Source organism: Phaenicophaeus curvirostris, chromosome 1, assembly GCF_032191515.1.
Source record: "Phaenicophaeus curvirostris isolate KB17595 chromosome 1, BPBGC_Pcur_1.0, whole genome shotgun sequence".
In the NCBI taxonomy this organism is placed as follows: domain Eukaryota; kingdom Metazoa; phylum Chordata; class Aves; order Cuculiformes; family Cuculidae; genus Phaenicophaeus; species Phaenicophaeus curvirostris.
The window spans coordinates 67,996,160-68,010,146 of NC_091392.1; the positions used below are offsets into that span (position 1 = coordinate 67,996,160).

The window sequence follows — 13,987 nt, forward strand, 5'->3', positions numbered from 1 at the left end:
TAGATGGTAAGTAAACTGCTCCAGCCATCAATAATGGTTAGAAGTGTTCTTTCCTAATTAAATGTAAGGTTTCACAGTTGTTTTATCTCTCTATGGTGTCCCAAGGGAACAAGCAGATTAAAGGAATGGGAAGAAATGCCTTGCTGATGTTGAAAGGTAAAGGCTTAGAAAGCATAAAACTGCTGAGTGAATATACACTGCTAAAGCTCTCTTCCTCCACCCAGTTTAAAAGCAAGAATCAATGGCAGCAAAATAGTAAAGCAGTTCCCACATTATCAAACAGGACTCCTTTTTCTACATCTCATAAAGCACTTCTTTTAAAATTTAAAAAATGGTCTTCTTTTCAAAGACACTTTTCATGTATCACATCTTTCTATAATATTAGTGTAAAAAAATACATATAATCCTCACTGCTCAAATCCTAAAGAAAACATTTTGACTGAACTAGTGCTTTTTACCACTGTTTTCATTTAAGACTCTGCAAATTGTGGAGAAAAATTTTTATTTTCATTTAAGGAACCCAAATGAGATCTCCTTTTGATTTCTCGTAACTGTCAACAAGCTGCAAATTAAAAAAAAAATGTGCAGCAGAAGGTTGAAGCTCCCTGCAGTGCTCTAAACCATCAAGGAAATTCCAGCAAAAAGGGAAGTATCTGCCTTAATGCCATTCAGATTTCCCAGACTGGAACACAGAAGTCATAAAGTCTAGTTCAGCAAAGTTAAAGGGTAAAATACAACTGGAGTTGTACTGAGTTGTTAAGTCATTAGCAGTTAATTTTAAAACTATGAAAAAAAAACACAGAAACAAACAAAGTAACTAACTCCCAGATTTTTCTGCTTATCCCTTCAGGATATGGAAGGGGTTTCCTGGTTTCTTCTCATGTATATCCAAAAATGCTTCTGAGCACACTGGCCACGTTCACACTTGTCTGACTCTTTCTATACAACTTAACAGCTACACAGAAATGCAGCTTTAAAAAAACAGTTGTGAAGCCACCTTTTTTTCTCTCAGAGATTAAGCATGAGCTCTTCCTCCATGTGCCAAATGCCATAAAGTCTGAATAGTCTCAGAGCTGATGCCTCCTCCTGGGCAAAAGTAAAGCATATGCTGAATGCTAGAATAAGCTTGCAAAGAATATGAATATTGGATCATATCACAGTAACTAAAAGGGGAACGGAGGTGCAGGTGACCACCACAGTGCCTTTTGTGGAATCAGACATACTTTCCGTGAGAAAAGACAGTGATTCTAAATTTTAAAATATGACTTTCAACGACCTTTTTAAAAGTTTCCTACTCCTGTACTTAGAAGTAACAAAGAATCTATGTAAGATTAGCTTCAGATCTTCTTTTGTGTTCTTAGTCATTCACCACCCACTGAAGAGGATTTTGCTGTACAATGAACACTCTTCAGGCTAGGTATGGACACTTAGTAGATGGTGGGAAAGAGGAAATTTTGAATGCAAATCAGAGAACGCATCAGGCCTTTGGACAGCTGAGCTCAGCCTTTAATGATAGGAGAGTCAGTGAGACAGACAATTTTCCTCTCTAAAGCTATGTATATAGGTTGAATGGATGGATGCAGCTATCATGCAGTTGTGCTGGTTCAAATGTTTTCTATAGGGAGAAAAAAAATCAAGAATCAGCATTTCTTTCACTAGGTAAGACAAGAATCCATTTCTTGTTGAATGCCATGGCAGCTGGAGTGTTCAGGTAGGGGTTTGTCACTTCTTGACCTATTTCTGCATGAGACTACATTTAAATGACAGGTGTAGAACCTGTATACTTTCCACAGGCATACTGAATAGATATTTAATGTAAAAATATACATATACACATAACACACAAAAGAAGCATTTGTAAGGACATTTACAATAAATGGCACTAAACACCTTTATTAAGATTTTAATTTGTCTTCTATGAAAAATGAATAGGACTCTTTTTTCCCTTGTACACAGAGGAAGAGCAAACTAATGGCAAAAATCAGGAATGCTTTCTTATTTCAATACCATCTTCGTAGTCACAAACATACAACTATTTAACAGACAAGAAATACTGTTTATTGCAGGCTTTAAGCTGATTCATGTGAAAAAGGCACTATGAAACTTATTCAAACTAGATGATTAATTTTGTCTAAATTAAGTGATATTATATATAATACATATATATAAAATCACATGACCATGTGAAATAACAGAACATTTTGAGACAAAAATCACTGCATCTTCAAAAATAAATTTTGCTGGTAGGGATGTTTCCTTTTCTCCCCCTTCTGCTTCCAGGAATCCACTTTTCCAAAAGATTACACTTATTAAGGAACAATAGCTTTTTACATAAGGAAAACCTAACATCTGCATCAACACACAGAGAAGTCTAGATTATATACTGTTCTTTTGATGGGTTAAGTTACAAACAAAAAAAAATGCAAGTATATTAAAAAAATAAATGTGCTGTGAATTGTTTCATGGCTACCTACAGCAGATCTGATCACCTCTTTGAGCTGAGCTTTGTTACTATTTTCTAGTTATTCCTTCTTGTGCAATATTATAGTTCATCGTGAGTGAATTATTGATAAAATCAATGTACAGAATATTATTTTGCTATAAATAGCATCATTATTAATAAAACTTCTCAGGAGTGATGATGAAAGATTCAGTCTGTGCTGGGCTGCTGCTCATTCTCTAAACATCTCCTCTCTGATTACTGTCATCAACAACTTAAGTAAACGTCCTGCAGCCAAATGCATAACAAAAAAGACTGAGCCAAAAAGACATAACTGCACACTGCAGCAAGAGATGAGATTCAGAATCTTTATTATTGAAGGACTCAAATGCTTTTTTATTTCTGGCTCAGCTTCCCTCAGATTAATCACAAGACATGTTCCAGTTTATCTGTCATGTTAGTTCCATTAAATGAAGACCCATCTTTGGGTGTAACAGAATCACGTGCCAATATTTTCACCTGTCAGGAATCTCCATTGAATATCTCATTTGTTCATTTTTAATCATGAGAGCCAGCAGCAGGTACCTGTGTGGAAACTACTGTAAATTTTCTTTATGGTGACTAGTTACATTTACATGTAGTAAGACATTCCCCTTCACTTCTTCCTAAAGCAAAGCTGTATAGTATAATATTACAGACAACGGAATTAAAGAAAAGAGGAAACACATTCAGTGGCTGCTTCCTTCATCAAAGGACTCCACACCTGAATCTGTAGCAGCTGCACTGATCTTTTCTTGTCGTCTTCTCATAATTTCTTGCAGTTCTGAACTACCACTGTTAGCCTATAAGCGAAGAAAAATAAGAAGAGTGTGGTTTTGATATGTGATACAGTTCCTTTGCCAGCATTTTATTAAAACAGATGTTTGAAGAAGTTAAACTCACCTTGCAGGTCCAGAACTAAAAATGCACTAAGACTCTTATTTAATAACATTTGGAATAGAAAAGTAATTGCAGTACCCTTAAACGTGGACCAGAAAAGAGCCTGCAAACTATTAAAAGTGTCAGCTTGACTTTCAGCACAGCTGAACATCTTTAAATCGCATGCAAGTCACTGGAAGTATTAATTATATACGGGGTGAAATACAGCTTCAGTAAAAGCAGAGTTAAAGCTCATCAAGTTTGTTAGGATTCCACCCATGAGTACTTAAAAAACAGGGCAATCATATTTAGAAATAAAAGGACACAAACCCTTGGTGATTTAAAATTTATGTAAATAACAAGTTTGCATAGCCAAGGCCTAAGTAAGGATTCGGTCTGAGTATCTCACATTACACAATACACCACCATGTGTTTGCTGTTCAGAGACACAAGTTCCAAACTTGGAGCACAGTAATAAGAACTGAATCATATTACTATGTCAGTAACAGTGAAATATTGTGAGGACAAGGTTTTAATTCACCCTTTAGGGTGAAAAACAGGTCTACTGAGCTAACTGCAAACATTGCTTTGACAACATAAATGGAGTTATTAGCAAGGCCAGGACACATACCCACTGGAGCAGAACTTTCCAAAATGTGCATGACTTCAAATAAAATTAGAGGATTGTAAAACAAGAGCTATATCCATTACCATGTTATTTGGCTATGACACAACCTTCCAAGCTTCAAACCTAGCTTCCAAAATATCCTCTGGATAAGGAAGCAGAAACTTTTTTAAATTTTCATGACTTTCAAGGGGAAAATCCTTCTGACTGTGAACTCTGAAAATTTATCCCATTACACAAAATTTAATTTAGATTTATCCCATTATAACCATTACAATGCATTATCTGATACCTATACCTGGCAGACAGGTCAGGTGTCTACAGAGAGGGAGGCTAGAGTGCTTCTCTTAAATAAATTACCATTGCTCTCTTCTCCCAGAATAGAAGGGCAAAGCAGGGGTCTTATAATTGACTCTCTGAAGGTAAGAGAACAGTTTTATTTATCTTAATTCTTCTTGTCCTTGCCCACTTGATTTCAGAGGCAGAGGAAGTTCAAGTCACTTGTTACTGAAGTTATGCATAAAAAACATCAGCAGATACCCAACAACGTGCTTTATCAGTGGTCATGTAGAAATATTTTCCTGAAAGAGCCAAGGCTGAAACAGTGTACCTTCCTGATAACATCAGTAACAGCATGTCTGATGAGCCTGAAATGCTCAACTAAGCCAACTGCAATACATTATGTGGCACAGCACAACAGGCACATCCTACTCACAGGCAGGGTACAACACAGCCAAGTACCCTACGGCTGTTCTTAGAAATGCAATTTTTGAAACAGACTGCCAGACATTTGCCTTAGTGATTTACCCAGCTGAGCCTCTATAATCAGATCATGAGGTGTCAGTAAACTCCACAGATTAATCCTACTTCTGTGCCTGGGTCATTCCTTTCACTGAAGTGTCAAAGAGAACAAGCTATTCTTCCAGGCGATTTAAATATATATTAGACAGAAACCATTTTTGGCTTTAAAGCAACGTGTGCTCATGCTTCCCGTTGACTGAGTAGGAAGACAATGAGAATGTGGACCTGAAGTGTTCCCTCCTGGAGATGACAAAGGTAGCGTTCAGGATATTGTGTTTCTATGCTTATCTTCTGTAGCGCATTTCAACACCAGAGCTGGAAAAGCTAACAAAAGTTAAGGAAATGAACACATAAAAACTCATAATCATGGATACTTGCAATGAAGAAGTAAATGCATATGACCTGCCAAGTATCTGTAATGCATTGTACTTGGCATACAATATGAAATTCTACAGCAGCTTCAGAAAACAGCTCCCAAGAAGGATGCTCTGAACAGTATAAAGACTGTGCACGCTGCCTCCTCCTGAAGCACCACTGCTGCTTGCCACCACCATTTCCTCTGGCAGAAAGGTGTTGGCCCTGGCTATGGCCAGGTTTCTGCTGTCTTGACACACTGGTCTCAAACACAGTTATCCTTCTGGTTTTGTTTGGTCAGGCCCAGAAAGCTGTTAAACCCCAAATATTTTCCCCACACTTGCAGTCTTTTACTTGGCCATGTTTATACAATGGCCACAAAACTCTGTTAGGAATTTGGCTTCCTTGGATATTTTAAACTCTACTGTGATTCTGGGCTGAATGGAGTACCATGAAAATAAAGTAAAACATTTAAAGTGTGGTACCCATTTACTTTTTTCCTCAGAAGAGTAAAATTAATAAATTCCAACAAAAATTGGAATTCCAATTACAAATAACTAAATTCTGCTGCCTGAGGTAGAAGAACACTAAGAAGAAAACTGCAGCTGCACAAAGGTGAAGATCTGGTTGTCTGAATTTGGGAATGCGGCCCCAAATCTGAGAAGGAGAGCTTTCACTGGCCTGCAGAAGTGACATGAATCCAGAAACGCTTGGGGGAGATCCTGAGTAGAACTAAAAAATAAAGACAAGGCATGGAGTTCTGTAATACGGAGCATGGGGGAAATTCTGTTTCTGTTTGTAAATGCTATTTATACTTAACACCCAGGTCATTTACTACAATATCACACCACAAGTACCACATAAAGGATGCAGTAGAAGTTCATGAAAATTTGCCACTGATTAATCATGTAGGACAATTATGGTGATCAAACCCATAACCACTTATAAAATTTTTGTAATTGTGAAATAGGCCTGACCCTGGTAGAAGTATCTGTGTGCTGAAACATTTCTGTTATTAGAAATATTTCTAGTTTGAGCAGAAAGAATGTAGCTCTGTTTGGAACACACAAACTCATCTTTCCTAGGTCACATGTAGACAATTTGGCTGTGATACTCATTCCTATAGCTTCTCTTAAACATGGACAGCCTTCCTAAACACTGCAACATGGAATATTATAGGGATGAAAAGGGAGATGTACCTTAAATGTTTTGTGTAATTCAGCAAACAGGCTAAAGCAATCAAGAATTGCATAAATTCTGGAATTCATCAGTTAAACCTCAAATAACTGAGGCAGAAAAATATTTCAATTACCTTTTCACTAACAAAATCCAATGACCTTTTTAAACTCTCAGTACCTGTTCATTAATACTTGTAGAGCATTTATTAGACAAGTTTTGACTACTCAGTTTCCTGCAAAGCAAGACCTAACTGCAGCCAACACAATAACAGCACAAAAAGGAGTCTTCTACAATCCAGTGAAACTCTGCTTTTCAAACTGACCTTCCACGTCTGTACACAGAAGCCTTATTTATGAAACTGCAACAAGATTGTTGGCGTTCCAGAAAAGCTGAAGAATACACTCCTCACTAGGAAATGATGGATTGCATCAGACTGTACTGACATATATTCCTAAAAGTGAAATATTTCTCCCTTCCTGTCACAGGAAAACAGAGCTTGAAGGAGATAAACCAAGTTTAACAGCGTTAGAAAGTAATGCTCTCTGATCCACACTGATCAAATAAATTGTAAAATATGCATCTTCATAAACCCGTCTGTAAAAATATGCATGGTAGTTAAAGCTTAATATCATCTAAGCAAGACAGTCCCAGCTTCACAAGAGGATAGAAATACATTTTATACTTCAAGATTTTCTTTTAAACAGGATGTGAAGAATATAGCTTCTTGTTTGGGTCAGTCACACCTCTAGTCAGTGTTGAATCCATTCCTCCACTTGCCACAGCAAGTTTTAAAAAAAGAAGTAGATGCACCTGGAGTTTTCGTGGTTTAAAACTGGTAAACATTCTCCCTAGCTCAACTCTGCTTACAAGTTTTTAAGGTGTTTAATGAACAATACTATTGTAATTAAATCAAACTGACACAGATCAATGAAGAGAGAGATACCATACTTTTATTCATAGCTCAGAAATTCTCAGTAGTAGACAAAGTGCCAAATGTGTTTTCCCCCACTTAGGAACCCACCAATATGGATGCCCCAGTGTTTGACCTGAAAGGCCTTGAAATTCAACAGTGAGCTCACTTTACTACTTTCTTGCTCCTAATAAATCAAATCTGCTTTACAAAGATAAAGCAAAACTAACTCATCGCCACCAATGGTACCAGGACTAGTGGCTTTTCCAAGTATCAGGCAGAGCAAAAGACAATAAAAACACCATTTTACTCTCTCCTGTTGTTTTCCCCAAAGCCCTTTTTGGATCATTTTGACTTCTTGTGGCCTGAAGTGGTCTTAAACTTGGGCACCATCATGCACTTTTTCTAATGCTTTGTGAAAACCTTTAAAAGGGGTGGGAGAGATCCCTTTTGGTGTTTTGGCAGATGCTGTTACAATGGATACATACCAAATAACTTCGGTAGAAATAATGTTTATCAGGGTGATAGGAACTGATTAAAAGCCAGCTACCTCACAGAAAGAGCTATTCAGTTCTATAGGTTCAAAAACAGCAAACCAGAATTAGACTAGTAAGAAGGGTATACGTACCTCCAAGGCAGATTTCTGTACCGTAATTTGGCTGTAGACTCTAGACCCTTCTGGGCAGACTGTCCTCAGTTCCTCTTTATTGAGGGAGAAAAGCTGAGCACCTGTCAGCACACCAAGGCTGTTGACAGTCCTATGGTCACAGCAAGGGAACAAACAAGAAATAAGCAAAAATCCACTAGCCAACGGATAGAAGCAGGTTGGCTTCATCCCACGTTTTCTCAGATAGGGCTACTAAATCAAGACAAAAGTTAATGCAACAGATCTCTTGAAGTCCATTTGTTATCTGTTGTAACAAATAATTTTTGGTGATGGGTAGTGTATGTATAAATATATATATATTTCCCTAAAAATATATCTCTACAGTTCTATAACTACATTGATACATATGGATATATATTATATATAGACCTATATATGTAAATATATGCATACATATATGTAAAACCAAACTCTTTTTTCCAAGGTTGCAACTAATGTCTTGATTTTCAGTAGGCTGCTTGATTTAAAGTGAGTAAAGCACATCCTAATTACTGACAAGAAACTAATTGTAAGAAGTTTTTCTACATTTTCCCTCAAACTTACACAGGGTTGAATCCTTTGGACTGTAACCATGCTCTCACATCCTCAGGCGAAGAGTCATAAGTGATGTTAACTACTGGAACGTTTGGCCGTGGCACCTGGAACTTCCTCTGGGCAGCGCTTCGGCCGATGGTGAGCCGGTGAATAAGTTCATCCTGCACCTCCTCCATCTGCGATTTCCTGCCTAGAGACAGAGATGACCCACAGGAGTTATTCTCACAGTTGCTTTATCAAAGCCAGCTCATTTTTTATACTCCTCTCTTTGCAAAACAAATCAAAAGCAAAACTAAAAAAAAGCAACAAACAAAATTTCAACTGAGACCCTAGATAGAGGAGACAAGCTTTATGTTGCATAGAGGCGTAAAACAGTCTGACAGCACCAAGCTGTGAAGTAAATGGGCAGAGAGTTATTCAATTGTCATAGACTGTGTTTCTTCAAAAAATAGTATGTTTTAAAAATGGGAAAAAAAGAAGATGAGGAAGAATATGATTATTTACAGTGTGAAACGGCAGCATTTTCCAAAAATAATTATTTAATTTAGAGCTCAATCTTTACTGCAAATCAATGTAGACAAAAACAATTTCACTGCTGCTGACACATATCTTATATCTAATATAGCGGTCAAATTTTTGAAGGGGCTTTAAGAAATCTGAATTCACTCCAAATCTGGAGTGACTGGTTAGCTGTCACAGTAACAAAAGGAGGAAAAAAACCACCCATAGTTGCTCTTACCAGAGACAGCGGAATTGGGCAAGATTATTTTTCTCTTTAAAAAAACCACAAAACTCTACAAATTTGCTAACCCATAAAACCCATTCAGTTCAGTTACTTGTCATTAGCAGGTAACAAACTGATACACTTTTCGTGTATTTCAACAAATCAATTATAAAATAGATTTTTTTTTTAAATTGCATATAAAAATTTTATGTATAATTTCACAAAAAACACAGAATCCAAAAGAGTGTAAATATCTTTTTAGGCACAGAGAAAATACTGATTTAGCACAGTTAAAACATTCCGTGCAGTAACTCTGGAATTACTGTAAAAATACCTTGACACACAACTTTAAGTGATCTCAAAAATTCTCAGGATTCCCTTACCAAGATATTTTTAGTTATCTTTATTCAACTTCCTCAGTTTGATAGACAAACAGTGACTACGTCACCTTCTCTGATGTGCTCAGATAGCACAAGCTATTCTTTTTCTCTTGTTACACTGATAGCAAGGGAGTAAAACGAGACAACTTCAATACGAAGAAAACTGTTAGGATAGCAAAAATGTTTCTTTCTCTATTTTCCTTTTATAGTCTTCCAAAACCTCTCCAAGAATCAACATATCTAGCCAGTTAGTAAAAACAAGCTTTACATACGCTTTTAGGACTATTTTTTTCAATCACTACAACAAAAAATATCTATGAGATATTTCCTTTTTTGTTTTACAAAATCGCTCCTGGCTGAAAACGGACAAAATATCTCTAGTGAAATATTTGAGGCATTCAGGCCTATTGTGTTAGGTATTTTTCCCCAGAGTGTGAATCAGAAACCAAAATGAGATGTGCTCAGCGATACGTGAAAGTTTGAAATGGGATATGTAAGTAAAGCCTTTAGGCAACGTTATCAAAGCATGCACCAGTTATTTTCCCAAACAGGAAGAGAGCAATAAAATTGCTTTCATCCTTCTATTCACACAGATTTTGAAAGTTTTATGTGTTATCTAAACGAATGCTATATCAAAAGGTAAATATTTAGCTGTTTGATAACAGAGTCTTACTGTTGTTAGATGCATTATCATAAACAAACAAGATGCCCTCAGTGTGAAGCAGGTACTATATCACATTTTCTCTGCAGGGTTCAAGTGGGTACTTGGGCAGCAGGGGTATGGGCAACATTACTCATTGTTCTGTGAGGGCTGTGAGGGACCCAGGAGGCAGCTACTCCATGAGGACCATGAGGGACCCGAAGCCCATTAACTGGGCTTAAGCAACAACTCCTAGGAGTGCACATGACCTCTCAAATGTGGCCAAAGGTCTCAGCGGAGGCTGAGAAGGCAAGAGATGTCTTGTAACCACTAGTTACGAGCAACCTAGTCTACAACAAGCTTTCACACCTCACGTCCTGTACCTGAAGCCAGGATGGTCTTCATATTTTCCATATATAATGGATAGAGAAGGCTATCATATATTCAAAGAAACACACCTGCTACAGCTTCTTACATGGAAATAAAATAATTGTGTGTGTGTGAGAAACAGAGAGAGACAAAGAAAAATTGACTGTCACTTTCCACATATTTTATAACTGCCTGGGTCTCTGTTTTTAAATAACAAATTGCCCAAAACATGAAAAAGGCAGAAGCTTGCCCTACTATTTCCCTAGGAAATGTCAGTGAAACCTCTTCCTATTGCCAGGCTGTTCTCTATTGATAATTTCCACCTAGCTAGTTTGTTATGTAAAAATATTAACAAGGACCCAGAGCCTTCCTGCGTTCAGAGCTTAGGCGAGAGCTTGTCTGCCACCAGGCAATGTAAAAGCAGGTTCCACAGACTGAGTGTGGGTATTCAAGAACGCGTGCTTCCCAGCCACTGGAGACAGAGGGGAAAGGATTATGCTCAGTGCCAGTTTTTACCTCAGGTGGAAGTGGGATTTTCTGATAAGGCAGGAAGGCAGAGGATGGGAAAAGCTGTCAACTTTGCAATGTAAAAAGCTCACTATTTTAACAGCTATTACTTTGAAAGCTATAGCAAATTCTTGCTTACAAGTTTCAGTTATTTTTAAGCCAAAACCAGTCACATTGCTTAACATGCTTTCAGAGCAGAAACGGTTGATAAAGTAAGTTTTCCTAAGCTAACTTGCTTCTCAGATGTTATAGAATAGGAGCTTCAATGCCAGTTAGGCTTTATATTTACAAGGTGATCTTAATCAGAACACTTCACGACTACCACACAATGCTGGATGCAGGTTACCCTGTTTTTCCAGATAAAGGGTTATGGAGTATGTTCTCTTGTCCTCCTAAGACAAGAACATGGAAGTTTGCTCAGTGGCCTGCCAGTTGCTGTTGCTTTGACCATGTTAAGGAAACCTGATTATAAGACAAGTCTTCTGTAACGCTATCAGAACATGGTTCCTATGCATCAGCCAGACCTGTAGCCTTCTTGCAAGTCTTGGGTATGTGTGTGAGAATGGTGCAAATGCCTTAGAAATATAGACAATACAGAGAGAAATGTAAAAATAGTCTGCCTCATTTAAAAAGCAATTTAGATTGTAGTGTGGCAGTGAGTTTAGGTGGAAAACGTACATTAGCCAGAATGGGCATTTACAGTGTTGAAAACCACTGACTGAAGATCCCAGACAGTCATGAAAGGAGAGGATTTAGGATTGGGATAAGTGTGGAAGTGTTTTATCCCTACTTACTATTGGGACTAGCAAGGGTCAGTACACATATATGTAGAAAATGTGTATTCTAAACATCAAGTTAAAGCTAAATATTTCATAAACATTTATCTGAAACACAAGGGTTTAAGGAATTTAAGGATTAAGTAAAACACACAGGAATGGAAGAAATAAGTTTTTTCCTTCTTATACAAACTTACGATCCACAGGAATTTGCTTCTGCCTCTGGGTGTCTCGTGCAACACTACCACCACTGTCGCTAGAGGTGCTGCTTTGGCGGCTGATGTTTGCTGGTGCTTTGGGCACAGGAACTGGTATCGGTGCTGGTGCGCTAGGAGGGAGTGGGACAGCCACAGGGACCGGTGCAGGTGTCGGAGGGGGCGAAGGAGTAGCAGGAACTGTATCAGGTTGTTTTGCAACATAGTCCGTCCTTTGTTTCTGAAAAGATGCAGAGAAAGATGGTTCAACAACAAAACTTGGACAAGAAGTCAGACAAGCTCAGGGTCCTGCAGAAAATGCTGGGATGCTTTGCACTAACTGATTTCATTTCCTGCACAAAGACATCTTACTTGCCAGATATAGTGCCAAATTTGCCAAGACTTAATCTGGCATCAATATTTGGCATCAATTTCCTTTTCTGTTGGACACAAAATTAATCTGAAACACATTTATTTCTTCCAAACAGATAATTTCTATAAATGAAACTGGTTTTAAATTCAAAACTTCTATTACCTGGCACATTTGAACAGCTTCCAACATTTTTGAACTGTTGGAGTTTATCAGTATAAAAATGTATATTTTAGAGATGTTATGTAAAAAGAAGTTAAAATCAAACATATCCAGCCCTGCCTAAGTCTGACTAGTGGTTTAAATCACAGATGTCACTGAGGCTGGGATAACACATTGTTTCTTGAACTGCAGACACCATTTAAGAGGTTCCTGCTCCTCCTACCCATTCAGTTGTGCCATTTCAACTCTTTGCAGGATCACTACGTGCCACCTCAATGCAACAATCCGATTATCAAGAACCCAAAACGCGAACTCCACAATTCTTGGAATAGGGCTGTTAGTTTCCCCCCTTCCCCTTTCTGTAGCGTTCTAACAACATGCAAATTATCTTGCTGCTAATAACTATCTGGTAAGTATCTCAAGAATAATTCGTAGGAATAATTTCTTGTCTCCTCCTTTGCCTTTAGAATGACACTGGGTTCAGGAAGGAGCATACATTTTCGGAAAGAAATCTGAATGGCAGATGAGCCCAGAAGCTCGTAAGCAAACTATGCTACCCTTTTCTTCCAAACTCCACATCTCATTGTTTTAACAGTGCTTCCTCTCCACAGCTTTGGACTAACACAGCTTGAAAGTTTAATATTAAAGTTTTGTTTGCTCAATAGAGGTGCCTCATTTCTTAGTTATGAGAAGTCTGCTTACTTTGGTTTGAAAATAGATGAGTACATTCCCCAGATTCATTGCTCCTTCCTGAAATACCTCCCCTGTTTCCTTGGGGGCAGAGAGTTTATAGCAGCTCTAGTAGGGCAATACTTACAGAAGTCATACATGTTAGAATTTGAGCAGCACATTGCTGCCTTGAAAACAATTAAAATTCCATTACATGTCAGCAACAGGCCTTATACAGGAATCCTCAACCTGGTAAGTTTAACTGATGGACAAGGCATTTTGTAGCGAATGCAAAATGGGACCTTCGCGGCTAACCTATGCTGAGCTAACCAGCAGAAAATGTATCCCACCAGCTTCTACGGCCAGTCCATTCAGCCTGCAAAAAAAGAGTCTTTTGTTTCCTTTAGATAATTTTTCATTTAAAGTGTAGCAGTCAGCTCCTGGAGCAAACATATAGTCATACCTTTAAAACCCCATGAAACCTTTTCAGTTTAGTTTTGGTTTTGTTATCGTTTTTGGTTTTTGCCTTAGCATTTAGTTGTCCAAAGGCATACATTTCAATTATTTTGTGTTCACATTGTGTAGTGCATTGTGAGGAGATAAAAAAAAAAAAAAACAACTGACTTTTCTGTGTTCTGCTACTTCAATGTTAAGATAACAAATGCTTTTTAAAACGTCAAATGCAAGAAAAGTAAAATACACAATAAAAAAAGAGAACAAGCATAGCAACATATATGTAAGAAACCCCTCCTTCAGTGAAAGAGTGTC

The 13,987-nt window shown here is 37.7% G+C and overlaps 1 protein-coding gene across 3 annotated transcripts in view; it reads right to left on the reverse strand.

The window, feature by feature from the left end:
• Positions 1–1,796: 1,796 nt before the first annotated feature.
• EPS8 (EGFR pathway substrate 8, signaling adaptor) overlaps positions 1,797–13,987 on the reverse strand; it is a 140,829-nt gene continuing 128,638 nt past the window's right edge. For all 3 annotated transcript variants that reach the window (XM_069861829.1, XM_069861828.1, XM_069861830.1), the window contains 4 exons: positions 12,022–12,259; positions 8,438–8,618; positions 7,856–7,985; positions 1,797–3,282 (listed from right to left, as the gene is read on the reverse strand). In XM_069861829.1, the coding sequence (XP_069717930.1) occupies positions 3,169–3,282; positions 7,856–7,985; positions 8,438–8,618; positions 12,022–12,259 (663 nt within the window). In that variant the 3' untranslated portion in view covers positions 1,797–3,168. The remainder of the gene's footprint in view (positions 3,283–7,855; positions 7,986–8,437; positions 8,619–12,021; positions 12,260–13,987) is intronic.